Genomic DNA, 19219 nt, shown 5'->3' on the forward strand with positions numbered 1-19219 from the left:
ATGTGAAGGATGTAGCCCTAGTCAGATTTTTACAGGCCAGACAAACCACACAGGGGAAAAAGCCTGCTTTTGGTCTCCCTACCCCAAAAGGGTCAGTGGGTTTGGCTATATAGTGACTATCGACAAGCATGTCACGCAGGTTTCTAGACCTTCTTGCCGTCATCATGGGTCTCTCAGGTAGATGCTTTGCCAAGATAGGATCTGTTTTTAATCCCGACCAGTATTTAGATAATATCGCTCTCATAGTTTCCCACTGATGATTATAGGTCGATATAAACCTTGTGGTGGCCTGTCTCATCTTTCTTATCCCTTCTAGATACATGATGGCCAGAGAGTAAAGTATCTCTATTGGTATTTTTGACTCTCATATATCCTTTCTTGATACTTCTACTGTACCCACGCTCCAAAAGTCTCCCCCTAAGGTCCAAGGCTTGTTTTTCAAAATCATCCGAAGAAGAACAAATCCTTCACATACGGAGGAATTGTCCAGTAGGTATTGCCCTAATGGTGGACCCGACATGTGCTGATGACGCATGAAGCAAAGAGTTCACGGAGGTCTCCTTCCTGAAGACATCAGTCACCACGGATCCATCATCCCTGACCCATATGTCGATGTCCAAGAAGAAGATCTCCCGCTTGTGATATGTGTAAGTTAGTCTGATGTTTGAGTCATTGCGATTTAAGTCCAACATAAATAAATCCAAATCCTGTACCGTACCCTGCCAAATAAAAAGGATATCATATATAAAGCGGAACCAGCCAATAATTTGGGGGACGGCACATGCATCGTCAGGGAAGATAGTTCGTTCCCAAAGGCCCAAAAACAAATTTGCATAAGCTGATGCACATGCCACCCCCATGGCGGTCCCGCGCTGCTGTACATAAAAACGGTCTTTAAAAGTAAAAAAATTATGTGTCAGGACAAATCGCAATAACCCAAGCACCAGACTGCGTACATCTGGATCAATGTTACTTGCTTCCAAAAAGAATTGTGAAGCCATCAAGCCCTCCTCATGATCAATACAAGTGTAGAGCGACTCCACATCAGCAGTCACCAGCAACATGTTGGGCTCAAGATACATACCATCCAACCTCCTAAGGAAGTCCGTGGTGTCTCGGACATGGGAGGGCAGCGTTTCAACCTGAGATTTCAAATAATGATCAATATATTTGCATATAGGGTCGCATAGCCCCCCCATGCCCGAGACAATCGGACGCCCCGGTAGATTGGCAGTATCTTTATGGACCTTAGGGAGAAGATAGAACGTGGGCACCCTAGGATTCTGAACCAATAGACCATTATGTATCTTTTTAGAAATAGTACCCCTCTCAAAAGCGTTATCAAGTATAATCTCGATCTTATTTTGATACTGTTTCATAGGATTTTCGTGTAGCAGGGAGTAAGTTTTCCCATCACGTAATTGCCTAAAGGCCTCCTTTTCGTATTTCTCCACCGGCCAGACCACCACATTCCCCCCTTTATCAGCAGGTTTAATAACCACATCATCTAAGTGTCCCAATTCTTCCAATGCCCGTCTTTGTTGAAATGATAAATTATCCCTCCTTCCCTTATTACCAATAGTTTTAAATTCTTTGGCAACCAATTTAGTAAAAATATCTACTTGGGAACACAATGCTAAAGGGGGGAAGGTGGTGGACTTGGGAGTAATAGGTGGCGGAGAAATACTTACACTCACAGGATGAGATTCAGATTCCAACTCTTCCAGTACACGAATAACCTCCAGATCTTGTGTGGTTTCAATAATACACCTAGAGTCATCTCTGGAATGTAGTCGTTTCAAGATCAATTTTCCGCGATGTGTGTGGGCGGTGGCATCGCTTCGGCGTCTGGACTGCGGCGTGCACTGGCCGCGGTTACCATGGCAATGGCCGCGGTTGGTGTGCGTCGCATGGGACGCTTAGTGGTGATGTCACATCCGGTCCTGCGGACCTTGCTGACATGCGCCGCTAATTATGTCCACAGTGGGGACAGGTGTTTAGGGTATTTATAGTTCATAGACACACAATTGTGAGCATGGCCCCCTGAGGAAGCCCACGCGAAACGTGCGTTGGGGCTGCGTTCAACCTCGTAAACGGACCTATTTGGGTGAGATAGAATCTTGGCTATACTCATTAACATCACACTGGGTTGTGGATACGGAACCGTGGGCCAAACATGTGGTGCTTTATGCGGCTTTTTACCCTGGATCTTTCCCTATAGCCAGTGTTAGATGGTGGTATATACATTTTGCTATACACCCATGGTCCCTTTTTACACTAAACTTGGTCGTTTCTGTCTGTGTCCTTCACATTTTTAACGTGTTTGTCCTTGGTATATTTCTGTATATTATATTGTACTTTTTGTCACGTGTTTTTATATTTACTACTAATAAATAATTGATTTTATTTATGGGTGGTTTGGTACTCCTGTTTCTCCTTTGCTTACATACTTACATTCCGTGTCTGTCCTCCGGCGCTGTGCTTTCCTCTGCACTGTCAGCGCCGGTCAGCCGTAAAGCAGAGCGGTGACGTCACCACTGTGCTCTGCTTTCCGGCCGGCGCTCACAGCCAGTGCAGAAAAGCACACCGCCCGGAGGACAGACACGGAAGGTAAGTATGTAAGGTTTTTTTTTTTACGTTTACGCTGGTAACTAGGGTAAACATCGGGTTACTAAGCGCGGCCCTGCGCTTAGTAACCCGATGTTTACCCTGGTTACCAGTGAAGACATCGCTGAATCGGTGTCACACACGCCGATTCAGCGATGTCAGCGGGAGATCCAGCGACGAAATAAAGTTTCAGACGATCTGCTACGACGTACGATTCTCAGCGGGGTCCCTGATCGCAGTAGCGTGTCAGACACAGCGAGATCGTAACGATATCGCTGGAACGTCACGGATCGTGCAGTCCTAGCAATCAAAGTGCCACTGTGTGACGGTACCCTAAGGCGAGCCCAGGTGGTCATGATTATCAGGGGATTATCCTGTCCCCTAGTACAGTGTTGCAATCAATCAATCAAGCTTAATGATAGCAATAAAAGGTGAACTAATAGTCTCACCCTGATTTGGGCCAACTAACTGAGGCCCTTGGCTATTACATCATGGTGCAGGAAAGGGTTAAACACCTACGATTGGTCCACAATAACTAATGACCGACCTGAGCCCTTTCCGACCAATGGAACGATTGCACAGTCACTTCAAATCTTGTTGCCAGCATGCGCATTCTGCATTCATACTCCTTCACCATGGAGAAATGCAACTCCTGCAAGGTTTCCTTATTTAAAAAAACAAAACAAAAAAGCACGACATGTGATTCTTCGCTGTTAATAAGTAAAATAAATAGCGTTTTTTTTAATTACCGTAAATTTGTGAGCCATATTAAACAATTTGGTAAAAAAAAAAAAAAAAAAAAAAAAACACAAGAGCCAGCAGACAACAAAAAAGTGTGCAAATGTTATTTTTCTTAATGTTGGATTGCAAAAAGTCATCTCTGCTTCTTACCCATTGCTCAGGCTGTAACTGAGCCTTAAAGAGAGGGGGAGAGATGGGAGCAGTCTTGGAAAGTTCTATGATCTAAAAAGATGGAAAAAAGAGAAAAAAAACATATACCGGTATATACTTTATTGAAAAATAATATCCTTAAAAGAAATAATTACCATTAAATCAACACCGCAAGAGAGTGGAGAGTGCTGCAGAGCTTACAGTCTAAACAACCCATACCCTCTCCATTTACCTTATTCTCAAGCTCCTTCATGAGTTCAGTCACGGGCACTTCTGGAGAAATCTCAGGCAAACCCAACGCTTTTCCTACAAGTCGGAGCTCATCCAGAACGTCTTCGTTGTGTCTTAAAGATCCAGAAGTGAAAACGTTTGATCTTTTCAGGAGTCGGGCCGCCTCAAGCTCTGTGCTCAGGAACACTATGGAAAAGGATTCAGAAGCTTTCACATACAGGAAACGGAAAAAAAAAAATTATTAAGCCTGCACCTAATACGTGGGGTGGGAACACAATATGGTGCCAGTAACCCAGTGCCGCCTCCTCCTGATTGACCGACAGCCTCTATGCTGTGTAACTTCAAGCAAATGAGTCGTCAATCTAGCAGGAGGAGAATAGAGCTGGAGTGACAGAGGTGCCAGATCTACCATAGCCCTTCAGCCTCACTTGCATATCAAGTCAAACGATAGATTTCTCAGTATTGTCGCACTTGTGGTAGAAGGAGCCACATGCACATATACATAGTATGGGGAGGGGAGGATCCTGCTGACAGATTCCTCGGAGATATCATTGCACACATAATGGAAAGTATCATTACCAATGAGCTGTAGGCAATTTGTAGGCTTCATCAGCCTGGAGGTGACGTTTCCGGAGGTCAGCGATGTGTAGGGACAGTGGAGCTCGCTCATCACGCCGCTCATCTCCAGCTGGAAGGTCTCAGAATCGGCCGGGCCTGAGGAGGAGGAGGAGGAGGAGGAGGAGGAGATGTACTGTGTTACAGAAAGAAGAACATCATTGGGAATGAATTCTGGGTCCAGGCCAGAGCACGGATATGTTTTACACATGATAAAACCCTCATCTGCCATTTGACGTGGTCTTCCCAATAACAGTACATTTTTCTTTACAACACATACACACAGCATCTGCTGCAGAACCTCTTTTATAAAATGGCCTCATATTGCGTACATCCCCTTTAAGGTTTCCTGCGGTATATGGCACAGATGTTAACAACAGATCTTTTAAAAGGTGGTTTTCATTAAAAAAAACAAAACAAAAAAAAACCCCCGAAGGCTTGTTGTGCTTTAATCCCCAGGTCCAGTGGCGAGTCTCCGAACTGCTGACATGTCATATAAAAAGCCCTGCAGTCAGTCAATCACCAAACTTAGCGATCAATGAGCCGCTGAGCTCACCGATTGGCTGCAGCGCTACAAAAACTGGGAGCAGTCACTTGATACTAAAGCTAGGAAAAATGGGCTAGCTGAAGATTGAAAACCCCTATAAGTGGTGAAAGCTGCTCGCTGCGGCCTCCAGGTATCAGATCAGAAAATCCGCAAAATTAATGAACATGCTGATTTTTTTACCGTGACGCGTTTTTTTTGCAGAAAAAAAAAAAAACGCATCATGTGCCCAAAACATGCAGAATGCATTCTAAATGATAGGATGCATAATGTATGCGTTTTTAATGAGTTTTTACCACGAAAAAACCTGAATGTGTGCATATACCCTAAGGATGATATCTGGGGAATTTGGAGACAAGTCGTCACTTTCAATTCTTTTTACGTGTTCCTGAAACCATTATTCTTCTGAAAGAAGGCACAGTCAGTAGGGAATACTGCTGCCAGGAAGCAGGGGAACATGGCGCAGGTCACATCCACGTGGTGCCAGGAGCCACGGTTTCCCCCGCAGATCACTGCCTGCGCCCGCTTATGTCCTTCCCATAGTAGAGCCAGGCGCCATCACTTCCCCAGGTAAGCGATGGGCACGTACCCGGCCGTCCACGTGATGTAGACGGTTATTCTCCAGACCGGTCCTCCTCCTTCCACTGACTCATGGTCCAATTCTGAAGCTCATGTGCCCATTGTAGTTGGTTTTGGCAATTTAAAAAAAAACAAAAGAAAAAACAAACAATGCCACAACACCCAGGACCACCCACTACTTAGGAGGAGGTGTGCAGGTATACGTTACAATATGAATGATGACCAAAATGATAGCCTCACTTTAGGCTAGGTCATCGCTATCAAAATTCCATTTTCATATGGCTTGGTACAAGAAAAAAAAAAAAAAAAAAGTTTTACTTTTAACCCCTCTGTGACCTTAGACGTACTATCCCGTCGAGGTGCCCTGGGCTTATCTGACCCTGGACGGGATAGTACGTCATAGCCGATCGGCCGCGCTCACGGGGGGAGCGCGGCCGAGTGTCAGCTGCTTATCGCAGCTGACATCCGGCACTATGTGCCAGGAGCGGTCACGGACCGCCCCCGGCACATTAACCCCTGGCACACCGCGATCAAAGATGATCGCGATGTGCCGGCGGTGCAGGGAAGCACCGCGCAGGGAGGGGGCTCCCTGCGGGCTTCCCTGAGACCCCCGGAGCAACGCGATGTGATCGCGTTGCTGCGAGGGTCTCACCTCCCTCCCTGCTCCCTCCAGCCCCGGATCCAAGATGGCCGCGGATCCGGGTCCTGCAGGGAGGGAGGTGGCTTCACAGAGCCTGCTCAGAGCAGGCACTGTGAAGGCTGCAGCGCTGCATGTCAGATCAGTGATCTGACAGAGTGCTGTGCAAACTGTCAGATCACTGATCTGTGATGTCCCCCCCTGGGACAAAGTAAAAAAGTTAAAAAAAAAAAAATTTCCAAATGTGTAAAAAAAATAAAAAAAAATATTCCAAAATAATGAAAAAAAATATATATATATTATTCCCATAAATACATTTCTTCATCTAAATAAAAAAAAAAAAAAAAAACAATAAAAGTACACATATTTAGTATCGCCGCGTCCGTAACGACCCGACCTATAAAACTGGCCCACTAGTTAACCCCTTCAGTAAACACCGTAAGAAAAAAAAAAAAACGAGGCAAAAAACAACGCTTTATTATCATACCGCCGAACAAAAAGTGGAATAACACGCGATCAAAAGGACAGATATAAATAACCATGGTACCGCTGAAAGCGTCATATTGTCCCGCAAAAAACGAGCCGCCATACAGCATCATCAGCAAAAAAATAAAAAAGTTATAGTCCTGAGAATAAAGCGATGCAAAAATAATTATTTTTTCTGTAAAATAGTTTTTATCGTATAAAAGCGCCAAAACATAAAAAAATTATATAAATGAGGTATCGCTGTAATCGTACTGACCCGAAGAATAAAACTGATTTATCAATTTTACCAAACGCGGAACGGTATAAACGCCTCCCCCAATAGAAATTCATGAATAGCTGGTTTTTGGTCATTCTTCCTCACAAAAATCGGAATAAAAAGCGATCAAAAAATATCACGTGCCCGAAAATGTTTTCAATAAAAACGTCAACTCGTCCCGCAAAAAACAAGACCTCACATGACTCTGTGGACTCAAATATGGAAAAATTATAGCTCTCAAAATGTGGTATTGCAAAAAATATTTTTTGCAATAAAAAGGGTCTTTCAGTGTGTGACGGCTGCCAATCATAAAAATCCGCTAAAAAACTCGCTATAAAAGTAAATCAAACCCCCCTTCATCACCCCCTTAGTTAGGGAAAAATAAAAAAAATGTATTTATTTCCATTTTCCCATTAGGGCTAGGGTTAGGGCTAGGGCTACAGTTTGGGTTGGGGCTACAGTTAGGGTTAGGGTTTAGATTACATTTACAGTTGGGAATAGGGTTGGGATTAGGGTTAGGGGTGTGTCAGGGTTAGAGGTGTGGTTAGGGTTACCGTTGGAATTAGGGTTAGGGGTGTGTTTAGATTAGGGTTTCAGTTATAATTGGGGGGTTTCCACTGTTTCGGCACATCAGGGGCTCTCCAAACGCGACATGGCGTCCGATCTCAATTCCAGCCAATTCTGCGTTGAAAAAGTAAAACAGTGCTCCTTCCCTTCCGAGCTCTCCTGTGTGCCCAAACAGGGGTTTACCCTCACATATGGGGTATCAGCGTACTCAGGACAAATTGGACAACAACTTTTGTGGACCAATTTCTCCTGCTACCCTTGGGAAAATACAAAACTGGGGGCTAAAAAATAATTTTTGTGGGAAAACAAAAAGATTTTTTATTTTCACGGCTCTGCGTTATAAACTGTAGTGAAACACTTGGGGGTTCAAAGTTCTCACAACACATCTAGATAAGTTCATTGAGGGGTCTAGTTTCCAATATGGGGTCACTTGTGGGGGGTTTCTACTGTTTAGGTACATTAGGGGTTCTGCAAACGCAATGTGACGCCTGCAGACCAATCCATCTAAGTCTGCATTCCAAATGATGCTCCTTCCCTTCCGAGCCCTCCCATGCGCCCAAACGGTGGTTCCCCCCCACATATGGGGTATCAGCGTACTCAGGACAAATTGGACAACAACTTTTGGGGTCCAATTTCTCCTGTTACCCTAGGGAAAATACAAAACTGGGGGCTAAAAAATAATTTTTGTGGGAAAAAAAATTTTGTTTTATTTTTACGGTTCTGCATTATAAACTTCTGTGAAGCACTTGGTGGGTCAAAGTGCTCACCACACCTCTAGATAAGTTCCTTAGGGGGTCTACTTTCCAAAATGGTGTCACTTGTGGGGGGTTTCAATGTTTAGGCACATCAGTAGCTCTCCAAACGCAACATGGCGTCCCATCTCAATTCCTGTCAATTTTGCATTGAAAAGTCAAACGGCGCTCCTTCCCTTCAGAGCTCTCCCATGCGCCCAAACAGTGGTTTACTGCCACATATGGGGTATCAGCGTACTCAGGACAAATTATACAACAACTTTTGGGGTCCATTTTCTCCTGTTACCCTTGGTAAAATAAAACAAATTGGAGCTGAAGTAAATTTTTTGTGTAAAAAAGTTAAATGTTCATTTTTATTTAAACATTCCAAAAATTCCTATTAAACACCTGAAGGGTTAATAAACTTCTTGAATGTGGTTTTGAGCACCTTGAGGGGTGCAGTTTTTAGAATGGTGTCACACTTGGGCATTTTCTATCATATAGACCCCTCAAAATGACTTCAAATGAGACGTGGTCCCTAAAAAAAAATGGTGTTGTAAAAATGAGAAATTGCTGGTCAACTTTTAACCCTTATAACTCCCTAACAAAAAAAAAAATTGGTTCCAAAATTATGCTGATGTAAAGGAGACATGTGGGAAATGTTACTTATTAAGTATTTTGTGTGACATATCTCTGTGATTTAATTGCATAAAAATTCAAAGTTTGAAAATTGCGAAATTTTCAAAATTTTCGCCAAATTTCCGTTTTTTTCACAAATAAACGCAGGTACTATCAAAGAAATTTTACCACTATCATGAAGTACAATATGTCACGAGAAAACAATGTCAGAATCACCAGGATCTGTTGAAGCGTTTCGGAGTTATAACCTCATAAAGGGACAGTGGTCAGAATTGTAAAAATTGGCCCGGTCATTAACGTGCAAACCACCCTTGGGGGTAAAGGGGTTAAAGGCCACTTTCTCAGTCAGACTGGTAAAAGTTACACGTGGACCAACTCCCCCCACATTGATGTTAGTCATAATGAGAAACCATGTGTCACACTGTATAATCCAGGTAACAGTATGGAAATGACTGTAGTCCTAACATTTCACGTTCTCATCAGAAGTTTTGTGAAAATATTAAGTTATATGGTTTATTTATTTGACAGGGAATTTAGATTGTGAGCCCCAATGGGGACAGCAATGATAATGTGTGTAAAGCGCTGCGGAATATGTTAGCGCTATATAAAAATAAAGATTATTATTATTATTCTCCAGCCTGAAAACCTGCAATTATAGGATTTATATACATGTGCTGCCATCTAGTGGACACACGTCATTAGTGCAGCTGATGGGGCGTATTCCCATCCAAAACATTTACAGCATAAGTCACGGTTCAATGGCAAATGGATGTGGATGAGTCATAAATGCTGGAGATAAGAATAATTGTTTAAAAGGGTTATTCTAGGCCAACAGTGGCATGCAAAAGTTCAGGCACCCCTGCTCAAACTTAAACTTACTGTTATTATGAATAGCTGAGCAAGTTGAAGGTGAAATTCTCTCTAAAAAGGTACAGTATATATCTATATATCAAAAAATTAAGAGACCACTGCAAAATATTCAGTTTGATTTGTCTCTTTACAGATTTTTTAGTAAAATGTAAATTGTTCCTTTATTCTATAAACTTCTGACAACATGTCTCCAAATTTCCAAGCAATACATTTTGTATTATTTTCTGACAAAGACAAATGGTAACAAAAAAAAAAAAAAATATAAGAAAAAAAAAAAAAAAAGTGCTTTCAGACCTCAAATAATGCAAAGAAAACAAGTTCATAATCATTTAGAAACAACAATACTAATGTTTTAACTCAGGAAGGGTTCAGAAATCAATATTTTGTGGAATAACCATGATTTGTAATCCCAGCTTCCGTGCGTCTTGCCGTGCTTTCCACCAGTCTTTCACACTGTTCCTGGAGCAAAGATGTAAGCAGTTCTTCTTTGTTTGATGGCTTGTGACGATCCATCATCCTCTTCATCGATGGGGTTCAGGCTGGAGATTGGGCTGCCCATGACAGGGTTTTGATGTGGTCTCTTAATTTTTGCCAGAGCTGTATATATTTATTGGAAGGTCGGCTCACTTAGCTGCTCCTCGAGGCAGACACAGGTACACGTGGGGTTAAAGTTTCTGGGTGGTTTATTGCATCATAAACCCAAAATGGTGACAAAAAAAAAGCCTTTCTGGCTCAAAAGAAAGTAAACAGTTCATACAACAAAGTCCTGGGACAACACATATAGCAGCTCTCACAGGAGCGTCAGCCTGGAGCCTTCCTACCTCCACACAACACAGAGGGGGGAAAAAAAACCTGACTGGACATCTATTCCCCAGCCACGCCCTTGAAGTGGAGATACGGTGAGTAGGCGTCCCACCCATCTCTTACCTACTCACCTAAAAACCCGACCATAGCATGGCCACTTATGGGTTTCTAGATCACAGAGGAAAGCAATTATATATATATACCGTATTTTTCGCTTTGCAAGACGCTCCGGATTATAAGACGCACCCCAAATTTTGAGGAGAAAAATAGGAAAAAACTTTTTTTAATAAATTGGTGGGGCGTTTTATAATCCATGCGTCTTATTACTTACCAGGGGCTGCGGTGGATCAGGGTCCCAGGGTCGTTGCTGGAGGCAGGAGTGGAGCATTGCTGCAGGCTGGGATGAGGGGGGTCTGCAGGGGGGCTTCTGTGCTGCAGGCTGGGATGAGGGGGGTCTGCAGGGGGGCTTCTGTGCTGCAGGGGGCTCCTGTGCTGCAGGCTGGGATGAGGGGGTCTGCAGGGGGCTCCTGTGCTGCAGGCTGGGATGAGGGGGTCTGCAGGGCTGTCTCCGGTGCTGCGGGGGGCTCTGGTGACATTTTGCGAAAGATCAGAGCCCCCCGGCACTTCTTCCATGCGTTCCTGTATGACTAACTCCGGGAAAATGGCCGCCGGAATCTCAGGAGATGAGATCTTCCATTCGTTACTGTATGACTGACTCCGGGAAAATGGCCGCCGGAATCTCGAGAGATGAGATCTCAGCGCTGAAATCTCATCTCCCGGCGGCCATTTTCCCGGAGTCAGTCATACAGGAACGCATGGAAGAAGTGCCAGGGGGCTCTGGTCTTTCACAAAATGTCACCAGAGCCCCCCACAGCACCGGAGCCTCCAGCATCACCCGGGGCAGCAGTGGTGGCGGGCGGCGGACACCCCCTCATCCCAGCCTGTAAGTGGTATATCCGCTTTGTAAGACGCACCCCCATTTTTATATATATATTATATTCTTTATTATATACACACACACACACACACACACCTACCTGCAGGGTGGGCCATTTATATGGATCCACCTGAATAAAATGGGAATGGTTGGTGGTATATGGGAGGGGGGGGGGGGGGGACGTTTTAAGATGAGTGGTGACCATGGCGGCCATTTTGAAGTCGGCCATTTTGGATCCAACTTCATTTTTTCACAATGGGAAGAGGGTCATGTGACATCAAATTTAATTGAGAATTTCACAAGAAAAACAATGGTGTGCTTGGTTTTAACATAACTGTATTCCTGGGGGCGTGGTTTGCATGGGAGCAGGAGCAGACCTACTTTACAGGAGCTCCTGTAATTTCCCAGATCCAAGCTACTAAAAAGCTACAAAAAGTGGATTATTTGGGTCCTAAAGCTCTATCAACATGCCTGGAACTGACTCCAAGAAGAATGGACCCAGTCCTGTGAAGAGAAAACCTTCTCCAGGACAGAAACATAGCCGTGGCTCTGGAGGAGTGCTGTCCCTGCATGGAGGAAAGCATGGAGGATCTGCACAGCTGAAGCCGACACCCTGTCAGACCCCAGCTAAACCAAGGACTCCTGGAGTAAAGCTGATCTCCGGGGTGCAGACCAGCAAGAAAGCTCCCCCTCCAGCGGTGCTGTCACTGGTGAGTGGCAGCAGAAAGAAACAGGGAGCTGTGGTGGAACTGGGCGCCGGGATGAAGCAAGCAGCAGCTGAGAACAAAGAGATGACTCATCCTTTACAGGCGCCCGGCAAGCTGCAGCTGCCCAGCCAAGCACGGAGGAGCAGCCTAAACCACAGGGCACAGGAGTTTGTGCCGAAGACACTGACAGCTGCCGGGACCCGGAGTGAGACTGCAACTCTGACTGCTGAACAGGGGTCACAGAAAGGAATGCCGCTCTATGCAGAGAAAGCGGTAACGGGATCGCCCCAGGGGAGTTTCACACTGGAATTACAAGAGGGAGCGCTGCTGCATATGGAAAGGAGCGACAGGTTGCTGAACCAAGGGAACCTGGATAAAGAAGATTGCGCTACTACTACAGGAGTGGATTATAAAACACACGGAATTGAGAATGGAGAGGATCAAGGGACTTCTGTGTGGGTAAGCAATGTGCTGCACTACCCCATTTTAAATGAACAGTCATCTCCTTACAATAGCACTGCAGGGGGCTTAGCTGGGTTTACCAGCATTAAGGGGAAACATGACACTACTGAAGTACAATTACAGCACAGCCCTACTGTTGTAAGCCCCCCCTGCCATAACATCTTAGAGCTGCAGAGAGAGAATCCCAATGAAACACCACTAGGGGAAATATCTAGGAGTCAAAAAACGATAATGGATGATCTTGGGTTTAATTCTGAGTTTTATGAGTCCCTAATTACTTACTTTAATAGAAACGGAGCTACAGGAAGAAAGCAGGAGGGGGAAGGGGAAGAAGTAGAAGATGTAATGACTAATATATCTAACAGCTGTAATGGATCCTTAGAGGGATCAGAGCGTTCAATATCAAACGAGTCATCTGTGAATAGTGAAGGCTTTAATTTCTCTGACTATGAAACGGATAATTACTCCGGATATTCTACATCAAGTGAGGCTCCCTGTGAGTCATCTAAATTGCCTAAAAAGCGCAGCTTTACAAACTCTTCCCCTGCTTTATTAACATTGGAAGGGATCCCAGCATCTGATGACTATCCAACTGAGGGTTTTATGGTGTATCTCCTCAAATCATTTTTGACCACTATGAATATTTGTGGTAAAGATGTCATCCCTGATCCTAAACAATCATTTAATTCAAAGGCTTCCCAAGCTTTTATAAAAAAGCTTTTCCAAGAGATAATAAAATCTGTAAACTCTGTCACTGAGTCAATCCCCCCTAGCATAGCTACTGGAACTTCACTTGATCAAGAATCATTTGCATATAAAAACAAACTTGAAAAAAACGAACAAAACTTATCTCAAGCAACCTCTAAAGGTACCTTCACACATAACGATATTGTTAACGATATCGTTGCTTTTTGTGACGTAGCAACGATATCGTTAATGAAATCGTTATGTGAGACAGGGACCAACGATCAGGCCCCTGCTGGGAGATCGTTGGTCGCTGAATAAAGTCCAGAACTTTATTTCGTCGCTGGACTCCCTGGAGACATCGCTGGATCGGCGTGTGTGACACCGATCCAGCGATGTCTTCACTGGTAACCAGGGTAAACATCGGGTAACTAAGCGCAGGGCCGCGCTTAGTAACCCGATGTTTACCCTGGTTACCATCCTAAAAGTAAAAAAAAACAAACAGTACATACTTACCTACAGCCGTCTGTCCTCCAGCGCTGTGCTCTGCACTCCTCCTGTACTGGCTGTGAGCGTCGGCCAGCCGGAAAGCAGAGCGGTGACGGCCGCTGTGCTCACAGACAGTACAGGAGGAGAGCAGAGCACAGCGCTGGAGGACAGACGGCTGTAGGTAAGTATGTACTGTTTGTTTTTTTTTACTTTTAGGATGGTAACCAGGGTAAACATCGGGTTACTAAGCGCGGCCCTGCGCTTAGTTACCCGATGTTTACCCTGGTTACCGGCATCGTTGGTCGCTGGAGAGCGGTCTGTGTGACAGCTCTCCAGCTACCAAACAGCGACGCTGCAGCGATCCGGATCGTTGTCGGCATCGCTGCAGCGTCGCTTAATGTGAAGGGGCCTTAAGCCTTCAGAATTATTGGAGGTGATTCAGAAAAAAATGGATGTTCTAAAAGCCAATTTAAATAACTTTGAGGATTTTAGAAGGAAGAATAACGTTAAGATCAGGGGTATACCAGATTCAATTCAGGCTTCCCAGTTGGAGAGATATGTATCATCAATGATCTCTAACTTATTTCCTAACTCTACCGAAGGCCCTCTGATAGAAAAGGTTGTCAGAATACGCAGACCACCCACGCTTCCCAGGGATTTATCATGTGACGTCATTGTTACTTTTTACCCAAATTGGGTCAGGAACGCGCTCTTAGGTATCTCAAAAAATCCGAAATTTCTCTCTTCCCCTTACAAGCAACTAGTTTTTTATAAGGATTTGTCTAAAGTCACTCTCCAAAACAGGAGAGTTTTTTCGCATACCACAAGAGAACTAATGCGTGCAGGCCTCTCTTACTCCTGGACAAGATCATCAACCCTCCGGGTGAGACTTCCGTCAGGTTTATTTCATGTTGCCTCTCCGGACGAGGGTATTGGAATCAACTCCTCTGAAGCCACATCCAGTTCCCTACCAACAACTTGAAGGGTAACTGTTCTGGTTGAACAATCTACAAAGATCTGTTATTTGACTAGCTGTAACAACTTAATTCCACTTTAAAAAGTTTTTATTTTTTATTTTTCTCGTTACTTGTTTGTTTCTTGGATCAAAACCGAACTTTCCTCCACTAGGTCTTAGGGGTGCCGTGTGCACTCTGGGACTTGGGCAGGCATTATATCACACATTAAGCGACCTTTAATCTACTTTTATCTCACAGGCTATAAAAAACGTGTATACTAGTATTACTGAGCATCATATAATATTGACTTTTCAGCGACGTTATCTGATATTGCACTTATTGTGTTTATAAGTAAGCATCATATTCATACAGTATATCTCTATACTTAGGCTACTTTGAATCCGACATGTATATTGTTGTTTTCTTTTTTAGGCCCAGCTATTAAGCAACATTTTTCTTTACTGTAAATGCTTATTATTATTATTCTACTTCATCGCACAGGCTACTTTAATTCTGACTTGTATACTTTTGTCTATTCTCTTGGGCCTAGTTATTAAGCAACATTTTTCTTTACTGCTAATGCTTATTTTTACTATACTGCATCGCAAGACTAATTTATTATGGTCCCTTTGTTAGTGACATATATATGTAGTATATTTAAGCTACCATTTTATGGTCTGTTTTCTAATGCCTGATATTTCATTCCCCATTTCACTTGGGGATTCCTTTCCTTTCCCTACCCTATGTTTATTTCCTTCCCCTTTCTCTCATTTCTACCTGTTTAAAATTGAAAATACCAATAAAAACGTTTGAAAACATAACTGTATTCCTTCATGAGTTATTTACAAGTTTATGACCACTTATGAAATGTGTTCAAAGTGCTGCCCATCGTGCTGGATTGTCAATGCAACCCTCTTCTCCTACTCTTGACACACTGATAGCATCACCGCAGAAGAAATTCTAGCACAGGCTTCCAGTGTCTGTTACAGATGCTGCACATCTCGTATCTGCACAGCATAGACAATTGCCTTCAGATGACCCCAAAGATAAAAGTCTAAGGGGGTCAGATCGGGAGACCTTGGTGGCCATTCAACTGGCCCACGACAACCAATCCACTTTCCAGGAAACTGTTCATTTAGGAATGCTCGAACCTGACACTCATAATGTGGTGGTAGGTTAATTTTAACATTGAGAGAATATCAAAAATAAAATCCAGAAAATCACTTTGTATAAATTATATAAATTTGCATTTTCCAGTGAGAAATATGTATTTGATCCCCTACCAACCATTAAGAGTTCTGGCTCCTACAGACCAGTTAAAAGCTCCTAATCAACTAGTTACGTGCATTAAAGACAACTGTCTAACATAGTCCCGTTTATATAAGACTCCTGTCCACAGATTCAATTAAATCAGTCAGACTAACCTCTACAACATGGGCAAGACCAAAGAGCTTTATAAAAATGTCACAGATAAGATCATAGACCTGCACAAAGCTGGAATGGGCTACAAAACCATAAGTAAGATGCTGGGTGATACAATAGTAAGAAAATGGAAGAAGTACAAAATGACTGTCAACCGACATCGATCTGGGGCACCATGCAAAATCTCAGCTCATGGGGTTTTCTTGATCATGAGGAAGGTCAAAGGTCAGCCTAAAACTACACGAGGCAACTTGTCAATGATCTCAAGGCAGCTGGGACCACAGTCAGAAAAAACCATTGGTAAAACATTACGCAGTAAAGGTTTAAAATCCTGCAGGGCCGCAAGGTCCCCCTGCTCAAGAAGGCACATGTGCAGACTCATCTGAAGTTTGCCAAGGAACACCTGGATGATTCTTTGAGTGATTGGGAGAAGGTGCTGTGGTCAGATGAGACAAAAATTGAGGTATTTGGCATTAACTGAACTCGCCGTGTTTGGAGGAAGAGAAATGCTGCTTATGACTCAAAGAACACCATCCCCACTGTCAAGCATGGAGGTGGAAACATTATGTTTTGGGGGTGTTTCTCTGCTAAGGGCACAGGACTACTTCACAGCATCAATGTGAGAATGGATGGAGCCATGTACCGTAAAATCCTGAGTGACGACCTCCTTCCCTCCGCCAGGACTTTAAAAATGGGTCGCAGCTAAGTCTTCCAGCAAGACAATGACCAAAACATAAAGCCAAGACAACAAAGCAGTGGCTCAAAAAGAAGCACATCATGGTCATGAAGTGGCCTAGCCGGTCTCCAGACCTTAGAATACAAAACTAAAGGAGGGAGTTGAAGTTGGGAGTTGCCAAGCGAAAGCCTCAAAATCATAATGATTTAGAGATGATCTGCAAAGAGGAGTGGACCAAAATTCCTCCTGACATGTGCGCAAACTTCATCATCAACTACAAACAACGTCTGATTGCTGTGCTTGCCAACAAGGGTTTTGCCACTAAGTCTTAAGTCTTGTTTGCCAGAGGGATCAAATACTTATTTCTTACTGCAAAGTGCAAATAAATTTATATAATTTATACAATCTGATTTTCTGGATTTTATTTTTGATACTCTCTCAATGTTAAAATTAACCTACCCTAAAAATTATAGACTGTTCATGTCTTTGTCAGTGGGCAAACTTACAAAATCAGCAAGGCATCACTCTGTATGGTTAGTACTTAGTATCACAGCTTGTAAACACTTTTTGTAACCTGACAAGAGGTTTTCAATTCTTGTTTGAGGAATTTTCATCCATTCTTCCAGTTCTGCGAGATTCCTGGGTTGTCTTGCATCCTCTGCTGTTTTGAAGTCTAGCCACAGATTTTCAATGATGTTCTGATCAGGTGACTGTGAGGGTCATTGTAAAACCTTCAGCTTGCCCCTTTTGAAAGTGACCTATTGTATATTTTGACTTGTGTTTGGGATCGTTACCCATCTATAGAAACCATTCTCTTTTCAACTTCAGCTTTTTTACAGATGGTGTTATGTTTGCATCAAGAATTCGTTGAAATTTCATGAAATCCATTCTTCCCACTAGCCGTGAAAGGTTTCCCGTGCCATTGGCTGTAACACAACCCCAATGCATGATTGATCCACCCCCATGCTTAATGGTAAGATGTTCTTTCCCGAAATTCTGTGACCTTTTTTCTGCACACATACCTTTTATCATTGTGGCCAAAGAGTTCTATTTTAACCCCATCAGTCCACAGGACTTGTTTCCAGAATGAATCAGTCTTGTTTAGATGTTCTTTTGCATACTTCTGATGCTGAATTTTAGGGCCCCTTTCCACTTGCGAGGAAAACGGACGAGTGCAATCAGATTTAAAAAAAAAAAAAAAAAAAAAAAAAAAAAAAAAAAAAAAAAAATCGGATTGCACTCGGACCAATGTTATTTAATAGGTGTATTTTCATTTGCATTTTTTTTCTCAGCCAAAATTGGACTGAGAAAAATCTGGGTTGGCTGAGGAGAGGGAAAAAAAAAAAAAAAAAAATCGCATTGAACTCGCATCACAAACGCATGACAATCACATACGTTACATCCGTTTTTTCGGTCCAGATTACGGACCGTTTTTTTTTTTCTCACAAGTGGAAAGGGGCCCTTATGGTGAGGACGCAGGAGAGGTTTTCTTCTGATGACTGTTCCATGAAGGTCATATTTGTGCAGGTGTGTCTGAACAGTAGAACAATGTACCGTAACTCCAGATTCTGCTAAAGCTCTCTGAAGATCTTTTACAGTCAAATAGGGGTTCAGATTTGCATCTCTCGCAATACCACGAACAGCTCTCACTGAAATTTTGCTTGATCATCCAAACCTTATCTTCACCTCTTCTGTTCTTGTTAACTGCCATTTCTTAATTACATTTGGAACTGAGAAAATGGCATCTTGAAAATGCTTTCCTATCTTCCTATAGCCTTCACCATTTTCAGAGAACTAGGCACCTGCTTAGAAGAACCCACAGCTGCTATTTTTTGGCACAAGGTTAGATGCTGGGTTTTTATACAGCTGGGAAAATTGCATCACCTGACATTTCATAATGATCATAGCGAACAAGCCATAACCCTAAGGCTACTTTCACACATCAGGTTTTTTTGTTTCAGGTACAATAACGCAAGTTTTTTTAAAAAAAAAAAACTTTCTCATTGAGTTGTATTAGCGTCGGATTGCGCCCGATGGCCAGACGTTTAATCTCTCTCTCCCCTCTTGTCCAGGAAGTCACTGTAAACTCCATCTTAAAAATGAAAACCGGATCCGGCAGAAAAACGGATCCATTGCATCAGTTTTTTCACTATTTGCAACGGATCTGTTTTTTGGAACAATAGCCGGATTCTGCCTGAAACAAAAAACCTGATGTGTGAAAGTAGCCTAAGAGGCTAATTAAAGGGAACCTGTCGCCCCCAAAATCGAAGATGAGCTAAGGCCACCAGCATCAGGAGCTTATCTACAGGTGTAGGGGTTGGCAGTGCTCTTATAGCACTGTATACCCTGGGTGGTTTTTGCGGCATCGTTGTACCCCACCTCACCTACCAATCTACACAGGGGATGGCCGATGCAAGATAAATAATATT

The 19219-nt window shown here is 43.2% G+C and overlaps 1 protein-coding gene across 2 annotated transcripts in view; it reads right to left on the reverse strand.

The window, feature by feature from the left end:
• The window catches only part of FAM98C (family with sequence similarity 98 member C), a 30400-nt gene that overhangs the window by 6875 nt on the left and 4306 nt on the right, over window positions 1–19219 (reverse strand). Inside the window, exons 3-6 of one of the 2 annotated variants that reach the window (XM_069746589.1) lie at window positions 4309–4443; window positions 3731–3915; window positions 3499–3570; window positions 3155–3271 (exon numbers count right to left, since the gene is read on the reverse strand). In XM_069746589.1, the coding sequence (XP_069602690.1) occupies window positions 3155–3271; window positions 3499–3570; window positions 3731–3915; window positions 4309–4443 (509 nt within the window). Of the gene's footprint in view, window positions 1–3154; window positions 3272–3498; window positions 3571–3730; window positions 3916–4308; window positions 4481–19219 lie in introns of both variants that reach the window. The other variant, XM_069746590.1, reaches the window with a different exon arrangement.

This window comes from Ranitomeya imitator, chromosome 2 (assembly GCF_032444005.1).
Source record: "Ranitomeya imitator isolate aRanImi1 chromosome 2, aRanImi1.pri, whole genome shotgun sequence".
NCBI lineage: Eukaryota > Metazoa > Chordata > Amphibia > Anura > Dendrobatidae > Ranitomeya > Ranitomeya imitator.